The 12,846-nt window shown below is 41.2% G+C and overlaps 1 protein-coding gene across 1 annotated transcript in view; it reads left to right on the top strand.

Moving 5' to 3' along the window:
• LOC129766805 (uncharacterized) overlaps nt 1-9,323 on the top strand; it is a 57,827-nt gene extending 48,504 nt beyond the window's left edge. Inside the window, exon 3 of the mRNA XM_055767400.1 lies at nt 8,920-9,323. Within this exon, the coding sequence (XP_055623375.1) occupies nt 8,920-9,323 (404 nt within the window). The remainder of the gene's footprint in view (nt 1-8,919) is intronic.
• Nucleotides 9,324-12,846: the final 3,523 nt, after the last annotated feature.

The raw sequence follows: 12,846 nt of genomic DNA, 5'->3' as shown, positions 1-12,846 counted from the left end.
GAAAAGAGTTGCATTTCTTTCTCATGCTCGAGAGAAGCGCAGCTGTCACCCTTAGTGGAGGAAGTTTTGCTACTGGCAAGCAAAACCTAATTACATACAAAATTCCAGAACATTTACTTTCTTGATGACTGAACAAGAGAAATAAACTCTTTTTTTTTAATTCGTTTATTTTTACAGGCTCAGTTACTTAAGTTTAAAGGAGCCGAATTCTTAAATATAATTTTAAAACTATATATATAAACAATTTTCATACATCTATGGTTAGTGAGGTGGAAAACCGATTACTCGCGGTGTACTCGAGTTTAGGAGGGTGACATATTTTTAGGAGAAGGATGGGATATAAGGAAATTGTAACAATGTTGATGAACACTCAATTTATAAATCTATTCGTATATCTATAGTGTATTTACATTTCAACTTATTCTACTATTTATAGCAAGGGGACGAATTACCCGCAAAGGAAGGAAAGGAGGGTATAAGGATGTAGGGGCAATCACACACGAAGATCTATAGCTTTAAGGAAAACATATATATGGGACATGTAATCATGGTCTAACCGAGCCAACACATCTCTCACCGGCACATTGGGCTGTCTTCCTCGGGCCCGAAGGGAGTTTTTTAAATTCGATCTGGCGACCAGATACACCTCGCACGACCAAACAATGTGCTCGATGTCGTGATAACCTTGGCCACAAACGCAGAGATTGCTGCTGGCAAGATTGAAACGAAAGAGTAGTGCATCTAACGAACAGTGATTGGACATGAGTCGGGAGAAGGTGCGAATAAAGTCCCGACTCAAGTCCAGACTTTTGAACCACGGTTTGAGGCTAACATTAGGGATAATCGAGTGAAACTACCGGCCCAACAAATTCCACTTGCGTTGCCAGTTAGCGATGGTATTTTTCCGGACTAAAGAATAAAATTCATTGAAGGCGATTTGACGCTGATAAATATCGCCTTCAATTGCACCTACCTTTGCTAATGAGTCAGCCCTCTCATTACCCGGAATGGAGCAATGTGAAGAGACCCAGATAAAGGTAATGACATAACAGCGTCTGGATAAAGCACTCAAAATTTTTCGTATTCTCTCAAGGAAGTACGGCGAGTGCTTTTTCGGCCTCACTGAACGGATAGCTTCGACAGAGCTAAGACTATCCGTTACAATGTAATAGTGTTCAACAGGTCGTGAGGCGACGCTGTCCAGCGCCCAATGAATTGCTGCCAATTCAGCAATATACACTGAGCAAGGATTCTGAAGACTGTGTGAGGTGCTAAAAAATTTGTTGAACACTCCAAATCCTGTGGACTCGTTTATAGTGGACCCATCAGTAAAGTACATATTATCACAATTGATACCCCCATACTTTTCATCGAAGATCGTTGGAGCGATCCTCGATCGTTGGTAATCTGAATATCCATGGATATCTTGCTTCATGGACAGATCAAAATGCACAGAGGAATTGATGTAGTCAGGGAAACAAACACGGTTGGGAATATACGAAGAAGGATCAACCTGCATGGAGATGAATTCATGATATGAACTCATGAATCCGGAGTGAAAATTTAGCTCGATCAGCTGCTCAAAATTTCCGATCACCAATGGGTTCATGACCTTACACCGGATGAAGAACCGAAGAGATAATAAATTGAAGCGATCTTTTAGTGGGAGTAGGCCTGCCAAAACCTCGAGAGTCATGGTATGCGTTGAGGGCATACATCCCAACGCGATACGGAGACAAAGATACTGAATTCGCTCGAGTTTAATGAGGTGTGTTTTGGCAGCTGATTGAAAACAGAAACTGCCATACTCCATCACTGAGAGAATAGTTGTTCGATACAACATTATAAGATCTTCTGGGTGGGCTCCCCACCAGGTGCCGGTAATTGTACGGAGAAAGTTTATTCTTTGTTGGCATTTTTTACTCAGATACCTAATATGGGCCCCCCAAGTACATTTAGAGTCGAACCAGACCCCAAGATACTTGAATGACATAGCATGAGTGATCGGTTTACCCAAAAGTTGAAGCTTTGGTTTTGCTGGTCTATGCTTCCTAGAAAAAACCACCATCTCTGTTTTCTCCGTGGAGAATTCGATCCCTAGCCCAATGGCCCAGGTTGAAAAATTGTTCAAAGTATCTTGTAAGGGTCCTTGCAGGTCGGATTCGTTTGATCCTACGGCAGACACCACTCCATCATCTGCAAGTTGTCTTAGGCTGCAATTTTGTGTAAGGCAATTGTCGATGTCGCTTACATAGAAGTTGTACAAAAGGGGGCTTAAACATGAGCCCTGGGGGAGGCCCATGTAAGAGACCCGACTTACTGCCGAATCTCCGTGAGAAAAGTTCGAATGTTTCTCACAAAGCAAGTTATATAACATATTATTCAATAGAGGCGGCAGACCCCGAGAGTGTAATTTGTCTGACAGGACCTCTATTGAAACTGAATCAAAGGCCCCCTTTATGTCCAAGAATACTGAAGCCATTTGTTTTTTTTCGGCGTAAGCCATTTGAATTTCTGAATAAAGCAACGCAAGACAATCATTCGTCCCCTTGCCCCTGCGGAACCCATATTGTGTATCTGAGAGTAGGCCATTCGTTTCAACCCATCGATCAAGGCGAAACAAGATCATTTTCTCCAACAATTTCCGTATACAAGACAGCATTGCTATTGGGCGGTACGAATTGAAGTCGGACGCGGGTTTTCCGGGTTTTTGAATAGCTATAACACGTACTTGTCTCCAATCATCTGGAACAATATTATTCTCCAGAAACCGATTGAATAAATTCAACAAGCGATGTTTCGCCACATCAGGGAGGTTTTTCAGCAAGTTGAACTTAATTCTATCCGATCCCGGAGCAGAATTGTTACATGAGAGCAGAGCAAGAGAGAATTCTACCATCGAAAACTCGGAATCAAGATCGCACCTACCTTGTGGTATATCTCGAACAATTTTTTGCACTGGAGCGGAATCAGGACAAACCTTCCGTGCAAAATTAAAAATCCATCGATGTGAATATTCTTCGCTTTCATTCGTTGAAGAGCGATTTCTCATGTTTCGAGCCACTTTCCATAATTTTTTCATTGACGTTTCTCGTGACAAACCTCCCACGAAATTTCGCCAATAAGCACGTTTTTTCCCTTTGATTAAGTTTTTAAATTGATCTTCAAGGGCTAAAGGGTTTGAAAATTTTCAGGGGTTCCACGTTTCCGAAAAGCTTTAAATGCATTCGATTTTTCTACATAAAGCTTGGAACATTGGCTATCCCACCATAGATTGGGAGGCCTTCGGGAAATGGTGGAACCTGGAATGGGTTTCGTTTGAGCGCGAACCGCGCTGTCATAGATCAAACGAGAAAGGAAGTTATACTCCTCCAATGGAGGTAAACCATCTTTGGAATTGATGGCTAGAGCAATCGCGTCCGCATATTTTTTCCAGTCAATGTGTCTTGTGAGGTCATATGCCATGTTTATAGATTCAGAAGAATTCGACCCAATGGTGATGGAAATTTTGATTGGCAAGTGATCACTACCGTTGGGGTTCTGGATTACATTCCACTTGCAATCTAACGATAGTGAATTCGAGCAAAGCGAGAGGTCAAGAGCACTTGGGTTAGCAGGAGGTTTAGGAACACGTGTTGTTTCCCCAGTATTCAAAACGGTCATATTGAAGCTGTTACAAAGGTCATATATCAACGATGAACGATAGTCGTCGTACGTGTACCCCAGGCAGTTCCGTGAGAGTTGAAGTCTCCCAAGATCAATCGTGGCTCAGGAAGGAGTGAGCATATGTCATCAAGTTGTTTGCGGCTAACCGCAGCTCTCGGAGGCCAATACAAGCTGACAATACAGAGGTCTTTGCCTCTGATGTTTGCATGACAAGCAACAGCTTCGATCCCTCCAATAGGTGGAAGGTCAATTCTAAAAAATGAGTGGCACTTATTGATCCCCAAAAGCACCCCTCCGTATCTATCATCACGGTCCAAGCGTATAATATTAAAATCGTGGAAAGAGATATCATCTCGCGAAGAAAGCCAAGTTTCGGACAGAGCAAAAACATCACAATTGAAGTTATGAATTAAAATTTTGAATGTATCCAATTTAGGGATAAGACTACGACAATTCCACTGTAAAACAGTGATATCTCCGACCTCTCTATTTGAATTAGACATCAAGAGAGATAATCATTGCAAGGAGGGGCCATGTTTGCATCAATTGCTGCAAAATTGTCTTTAATCCTGGAAGCATTGAGATGACAAGGGTTCTGATGGAGTCGGAAACATTAAAACACTTGAAGATTTGGTCCAAAAGGTCAGACAACTTTATAAACCCGATTGGGAAGTTGAACTGGACGGAATAACAGGGACAGTTGGGGTTTTTGATGTCCCCTCGAGTGCTGAGCCATTCGAAGGTGAATTATTCCCACGGAAACCAGGAGGAACCTGATTTTGCTTGTCCGCTGCACTCGATTTTTTAGGCATGCTAACAGGGGGTATCACCGGAGGGGCTTGTCCTTGAACTTTGGGAGTGGTCACATTTTTGCGCCGGGGATTCCCTTGGAAAATGAACGGTGTGCCCCCGTTAGCTGTGTCCGCTTCTATTTCGTCAACGTGCAACGTGGCGAAGACATTTTGTGTGTTGATTGGTTGTTGTTGTTGGGCCAGTGGAGAAGCGCCCTTTAAAATATCCGCAAAAGTGCGTTTCGAGCGTTCCTTCAAAGAGCGCTTCTGTTTCTCCCAGCGACTCTTGTAATTTTCACAAACTGAGAGCTCGTGTGGGGATCCCCCGCAATATGGACATTTATGCTCAGTCGCACTGCAGGATTTCCCCTCATGTTGCTCTCCGCAAGTGGCACAGCGCTCCTTGTTGGCACAATAATCCGAAGTGTGACCAACTGACTTGCATTTGTTGCAAGTCATGGGCTTTGGCACGAAGAGTCGCACAGGTAGTCTCAATTTGTCCACCATAACGTAGTCAGGGAGGACGGCACCAGCAAAGGTGACTCGAAACGAGTCGGACGGCGTAAATTTAGTTTGGTCCCCATCATGGGAAAGTTTCCCGAGTTGGCGACAGTCCAAGATTTTCACTTCCATTGAGGGGAGCTTCTTGAACTTGCCTTTTCCTTCTGCTTTTATTTGTTCGCTCGTCAGACCCGTTTCAGTTATCACCCCCTCAATTTCTACGTTATGGGAGGGTATAAATGTTCGATATTCGAGAGTGAAATGTTGATCAGCAACAATCTCGTTTGCGTGTTTCCGTTCATTCACGACAACTCGCAATTTGTTCGGTCTAACCCTGCGAATTTCAGATACAGAAGTGTATCTGGCCAGATCTTTCATGATCTGAATCACGTTAAGGTTTTTTCCTTTCGGTTTTGGCCGGAGGAAAACAACCCAAGGGCCAGTTCCAGGTGCATCTTCTGGATAAACTCTGACACGTGGAGCGGAGACAACAGAGGGGGAAGACGAGGACGAGGACGAGGACGAGGATGAGGATGAGGACGAGGACGAGGATTGGGTTGGATCGGAAGCATCAGAAGGGGGAAGCGAAATCGATGATGGGAGAGGGGGAGTGGAAGTAACAGTGAGTTGAGAAGGGAGGCTTGCAATTTTCTTAGAAGGGGGCTTGGTAGGATGAGCGGATTCGTCCCCAGAAGAATTATCTTCCTTATGAGGGACTCGTTTATGTTTTTTCCCAGATCTTGTATGAGATTCATTATCGGAGATCTCCATCTCTGGAGATCCTCCACTATTCTCCATTTTACAAAAATTTCTGTCTTATTTCTAAATTATTATTGATTTTAACAATAATCTTAAAAAAAATAGCAAAAAAATAAAAAAAATTATGATAATAATATCAAACAATGAACAAATGAATTGAATAATAATATTAATAATAAATATGTGTACCTTAATATATAAGTTGTTCCAATAATGCACTCTACTGCCCTAATCAGGTTGTAATCAGTTGTTCCAATAATGCACTCTACTGCCTAACCGATATAGACAGAGGCTACGCGCTACGGAGACAACACAATAGCGCAAGAATAGCTTACGCAGCCACGTGATGATGAATCCCGTTTGCGACAGTCACGCGATGGCGATCCCGTTATGCCGAATCAGTTCAACAGCCGCAATCCGGCTCGCTGCAAGAGCGCTGCTTCCTTTGTTCCTTCGTTCCACTTCACAAAAGGTCAGGTCGAAAGCGGACAGCAATGACCTTCACTCGTACATGATTCACTCGTACCAATAGCACAATAGCAAAAGTGGCAACGCACAATACCGACACTGAACTTTACTCGTCAAGAGTTGGATAGCGAATGAAACTCTTTTTGTTAATAACAACCTCGAAAACAGTAGCAATGCTTCATTATGATCAATATTAGCGCAAATGCAATCCTAGATGCATGCATCATTGCATCATTAGATGACGCTAATCTCGAAATTTTATTGCCCCTGGCAATGCGTTCGTTTTTTGCAGGGCTCGAGCCTGCCTTCCTCTTTTTCTTGCTCATCGCACACAACTCGAAGCGTCCAATTTATGACGCGGAAAGAAGAACACACGATACGAATAACGCGAAAAACGAACAGAAAAATCAAACGACGATTTCCAAGTTGTATTACCACTGGTGGGGTCCAATCTTAGATCGAAGCGCAGCGAAAGCAAAGTGAACTGGATTACTCAACAGTCCGATGCCGAATGAAAGTTTGCCTCAGCGAGATCCACTGTTTAGACTCTAGGCAAGTATTCCCCTTCATTCTTCTTCTTTTCCTTTGTTCACGGAGTCTTTAAATCCTACGATTTCCCCTCCGTTGGTCGTCGATAAGTTGCTCGTTATTGATAGCTCTGTTCGGGAAAGCACTCAAATGGACAGAACAAATGTATGGGAAAATAGAAACACTTAAAGTTTTCATGAATTTTAACCAATTACTAACCAGGGGATTCTAATGTATGGTATATTAAACAAATCTTATGGAATTTCCTATTTGTTTAGTATGTAAATCGCCAATATCCGTTCGCGGCAAAAATAGTTATTAACGTTAACTTTATTTCATAAAAACGTGTCCTGTTTTGTGATTTGACACCCTTAATGAAAGACGTAGTTCTACGTCAAAAAAACAGACAGACAGATAGACAGACAGACAGAAAACCATTTTTATATATATATAGATTTTGGTTTGCTGCACAAAGCGCGTGAAGTCCTCTTTAAAAAATGTCTCCGAAAAACGAAATCCTACGTTAAGAGGTGCTAAGTCAAAAATAATAACATAGAACAAGAAGAGCATGATTTCGCTTAATAACTGCTTCCAACGAAATCTATCTCGTTGCGTTGCGTTAATTTTTTTTATAAACCAAGGTGAGAGAGATATTAAATTAAAGAGACTTTAAACTCTGAGAGTTCATTCGTCTCTATAAACCAAGGTATCTATGTATGTACTGTAATAATTTTAATATTTAAAATTGAGTTTAATAATATATTTAGTCCTCGATAGAAAAATACATCGCACAGAAACTTATAAACTAATTCTTGATCGAAACGTATTTTTTGTAAAAAAATCTGTAAATTCTGTATTTTTGCTCAAAATCTGTAATTCTGTATATACAGATTCTGTATCTCAAATTTGGCGAAAAATCTGTAAAATCTATATATATATATATAAAAATGGATTTCTGTCTGTCTGTCTGTCTGTCTGATTCTTATGGATTCGGAAACTACTGAGCCTATCGACGTGAAAATCGGTATGTAGCGGTTTTGGGGGCCGGGGAAGGTTTTCGTGATAGTTTGAGACCCCCCTCCCTCTCCAAGGGGGGCAGCCATACAAATGAAAAACCCATATTTCTGCATTACTCGATAATTAATCAAGCAAATGAAACAAAATTTGGCATGTGAAGGTTTTAGGGTGCAATAAATGTTTCTTTGGTGGTAAGACACTCCATCCCTCTCTCTAAGGGGGGGCTGCCATACAAATGAAACACAATTTTCTACATTGCTCAATAATTAGTCAAGCAAATGCAACCAAATTAGGCATGTGAAGGTTTTGGGGTGCAATAAATCTTTCTATGGCGGTTATACACTCCACCCCCTCTCTAAGGGTGGGCTGCTATACAAATGAAACACAAATTTCTGCATTACTCGAGAATTAATCAAGCAAATGAAACCACATTTGGCATGTGGGTGTTTAAGGGGGCAATAAATGTTTCTATGATGGTTAGACTCTTCACCCCCGTCTCTAAGAGGGAGCTGCCATACAAATGAAAGACAAATTTCTGCATAATCCGAAAACTAATTAGGCAAGTGGAGCCAAATTTGTCATGCGAATGTTTTAGGGGACACGAAAAGTTTCCATGGTGAATAGACACTCCTTCCCTCTCTCTGATCCATTTGATCCATTTGATGTTTGCGGTAGCGAAGTTGATCTCTGTTCGAAGCTGGAAATGGATTTTAATGTGATGAAACGCACTCCTATATCTTCTTCTATCTATACAAAAAAAAAGTATCGCCGAATGTGTTGATAAAAGCAGAACTCAAGGAAGGAATTGTTCGATTTAGGGCTGTCTTTATTCTATCATATTTTCTGTATAAAACATTTATTTCATGTAACGGAGAAACATGTTATTTACAAGTGGTTGAAAAATATTAAACGTGAATTGTGTCTGAAAATAATCTTATATTATAATGATGAGTTTTGTTAGAAATACTAGGAATATTATAGTAAAAGGTAAATTCAACGGGGTCGATTAGAAGATCAATCAATGGACAGTTGTGCGATTGGACCCATGAACATGATCATAGTAAGAAAACGTGAATGTTTGAAGGTATTGGTAACAAAAACAAATGTTGGGCGGGACGAAGTTTGCCGGGTCAACTAGTACAGAATATTCTGTGTATGTGGCAACCCTGATCATAACTTTATAAATCAGGGCGAAACGATTACGGCGGAGAGGTACTGCCAACAAATCGACGAAATACACCGGAAGCTCCGACGTATGTGCCCGAGATTGGTAAATATGAAGGGGCCAATTTTCCTCCACGACAACGCCCGGCGCACGTCGCCCATCCGACCCTGCAGAAGTTGAACGAATTGGGCTACGAGACTCTGCCTCATCCAGCATACTCACCGGACCTCTCGCCCACCGACTACCACTTTTTCAAGCGTCTCGACAACTTCCTCCGCGAGAAATGCTTCAAAAACCAAGACAATGCCAAGAACGCCTTCAACGCTTTCGTGGCCTCCAAGGAGCTGGACTTCTACTCGAGCGGCATAAATAAACTCATTTCTCGTTGGCAAAAATGTGTTGATTGTAATGGTTCTTATTTCGATTAATAAAGTTTATTCTAAGCCGAGTTATGTTTATCTAAAGTTAATGATTAAAATCCGCAAAAACTTACTTTACGACCTAATAATTTCACTGTCACTGGAATCGACCTCGCAATCTTCGAAAGAGCCATCCGCATCTTTGTTCTCACTGGGAACGACTGACAAATTATCGTCGAAAACATCCGAAAGTATTCATTCAACAAGAGCCAAAGGTTGTACCGCTTATGACAACTCTACACGAGCTGATGATTGCGCCGGCTAGTGACCATTCTATCCTGGATTCCTCGAGTCGAGAAAGACGCACCACGCTAGATATGGGGTACAGACTAGGGGGGCGTTGCTGATTAATGGTCAGCTGCATCCCAATAGGAGGTATCCCGTGTCGGGCACACGTACAGAGCATCGAAGACTGCAACATACCAATTATGAGAACACTTGTAATACTAACCTCGAGCCAACCGCGAGTAATCGGTTACATATTACTAACATAGTTGTAAGCAAACATTATCGAAATATTGAACTCCCGGCCCCGTTAGGCTGACGCCATATGAGCCTTAATAAAAATATATATTTTGGATAAAAAAAAATAAAATCCGAAAGTATTTCAGCTTCGTTCGTTTCCATCTAGTTTCTGAAGGAGGCCATTTCTAAAAGGGCGAAGAACCTGAAGATGAAGGCCATTCGAATCGCCAAAACGCAATGCAACGTGTCGAATTCTCTCTGAGACTAAGCTGTTTTTATTTTGCGTTCGTACATTTATGCAGTTTTTCCTAACTTCATTTGTTCGGATTCCACAAATTATGTAAATATTTAAATTTTATTTTATTAAGTTATGATTCATCTGACATCTGTGTAAATACACAAAGTAGGATACAATTTATCAATGTGTAGAAAACACGGGTTATATAGAGATCCATCCATAACAGACGGAACGCGAAACACGAGAAAACTCATCCTAAATATGTTAAAACTGCATGAAACGTCGAGATCTACTGTAATCGCGAAAAAAAAAATTCGACACTCTGGAACGCTTTTGACGTAGGACTACGTCTTACATCAGAAAATCAGAAAACAGGTCACGTTTTTATGAAATAATGGTAACGTTAATAACTGTTTTTTTGCGAACGGATTTTAATTTGCATACCAATCGAATCGGAGATTTTCTAAGATTTGTTTGATATGCTATACATTACAATCCCATAGTCTGTATATGGTTTAAATTGATGAACATTGGAAGCATTCTCATTTCCCCATACATTTGTTCTGTCCATTTGAGTGCTTTCCCGAACAGAGCTGTCAATAACGAGCACCTTATGCAGCCGCTAGAATAGAAACAACGAAGACTAGCGTATAAGTATTGCATCTCCTCTGAGGAGAATTCTTAGAATCTTTCTGTGCCCGAAACAACAAAGGTCGCTCACTCTGCCCGTTTTGTGTTTCATGTTTCCCCTCTAGCTGTGAACGCTAGCGAATATTTCACCATTCGTATTTGTTCTTCTGCGCCTCGGCTCTGTTCTGATGCAAGAAGCTCCTAGAGCCGAGGAACGATTTTTCATAAACGGTCATTCTCGCGATGTTTCATTTTTATCGATGCAACTGTATGCATCTGTTAGACGCGTGTTCGATGCTTTGATGACGCGTGTTTGATGCACGGAAGATGTCTCTCAGTAAATACTCAGTGCAATGCGTGCATTGATATAAAGAAACAAATTGCGACATATTACCAATTAGTGTATTTTTCTCGCAATGACAAGAAAGAATCGTTGCTCTCGAAATGATTCTACAAAACCACGCAAGCCATCAAACCTTTTCAGGGTCCCCGGCCCTTTTAACTAAAGAGTTATTTATGAGTTCTCGACGTATTCGCAAATAATATCCGAAATGATAAACCAACAAATTTCAAAAACAAAAGATTGCGTAGTCCTACGTCCTAAGCGGTCGTGTCTCGGATACAACCCATCGATTTTTTCGGAATACGAGGCAAAACGTATGATTTAGGGTGACATTTTTTTCGGGATAGCAATAAATCTCGACGTTTCGTGCAGTTATAAGACATTTGGCACAAAAAATACAGTCCAGCCAAGTTAAATATTCGTACATCTCTAAACATTCATTTACATTTTGAAATTGCTTGTAGTGAAATCTATTGTCGAATAGACAATATATATAAAGCCAATTCGCGGGAGCAGGTGCGTTTTCACACATTTGCCAATATTTGCGCAGTGCCAGTTCCAAGTTTTCTACACTGAACATTAGCATGCGAGAGCATAACATCGTTTCCTCGCCTTTGTTTTTATGCTGCTCCACAGACACTCTCCGCCATCGTGCCTCAGACAATTGAAGATAATTTAATCAGAATAAACACATACGCCCTGCTCCAAATATTTACTCCTTACAGAGCGAAACACACAAACGCTCCAATTGCGTCGCCTTAGATCTTTCTCTTTCGCTTTTCTGAAGACACTGTAGCACCTTTCAGGCAGTGTCAGCGTATCCTTCGTCTATCGCCGCGCAAACTTGATTCGTATCTCGCATCCAAAAATAAACTTTATAATAATTGAATTATGCAAATATACTCCTGAGTGAGTTTATATGCTAGCGCACATACAAGTACCGATAGACTCGTGGGGGTTATTCTACATGATCCTGCGTGCATCCTTCGCCAAGTGTTGGGTTCTGAGTGGCAGCGGAAAATTACCCGAATAATTGGGTTGCTTGGCTTAATTGCTTAGTAAGTGGGTGATTTTTTGTTCGCAAAATTAAACCTGTAACTAGGTATGATTTGATTTCTTCGATGAATTGTTCAATATGAAACAAGATAATATTTAATTTATATTCCCATTAAACTCTATGGTTCGAAGGAACAAAACCCCTTGTGCCGGCGCTAACTAAGACCTTGTTGTTGAATTTGGGATCTTATAACTAATATAACTGAGTTGGTACAAATAAAAACACAATGAAAAAAAAAACAAAGGAAAACACAAAACTCTGCACAGTAATTATGAGTGAGCAAGAGCAACTTTAAATAAGCCAGCTGGTATCGGAGAAGTGCCGCAAACGTTATGTCTTTTTTGTGGCTTTACTCGGCAGTATTGGGTCCCACGTGGCGGATTATGCGGGGACCATCGCGCCACATCGATACCGCGCTGCCAACTGCTAACGACGATGTTGATTGCACACTGTTTGCGGAAACCACCGTTTGTTTTGCGGTGGCTTATCGTTCAACGCTGTGTTTAACGAACTTTACAGTGCAATATTTTGCTGCTTGAAGTTGAACCGAACTAATTGAAAAACACAAAAATGATTGCGGGAAGGCGTACGCGTTTTTTTTGGGATGGTTTGTATCCGGCGAAGAGACTTTCCGGGAAGGACGGTAAGAGCAAAATTATTCGTGACAATAGCTTCATCGGTGGCGGATTCATAATTGAGGTATCATTAGGAAATATAGCCGTCTGAAATGATGAAGTTTGTTGCGATTTGTTCTTGCCGCAGATGATTTATTTGAGGGAAGCAATGCGAACTTGTCACG

Source organism: Toxorhynchites rutilus, chromosome 2, assembly GCF_029784135.1.
Source record: "Toxorhynchites rutilus septentrionalis strain SRP chromosome 2, ASM2978413v1, whole genome shotgun sequence".
NCBI lineage: Eukaryota > Metazoa > Arthropoda > Insecta > Diptera > Culicidae > Toxorhynchites > Toxorhynchites rutilus.
Note: the sequence above shows the minus strand (reverse complement) of the source record. Positions and strands in the feature narration are given on the sequence as shown.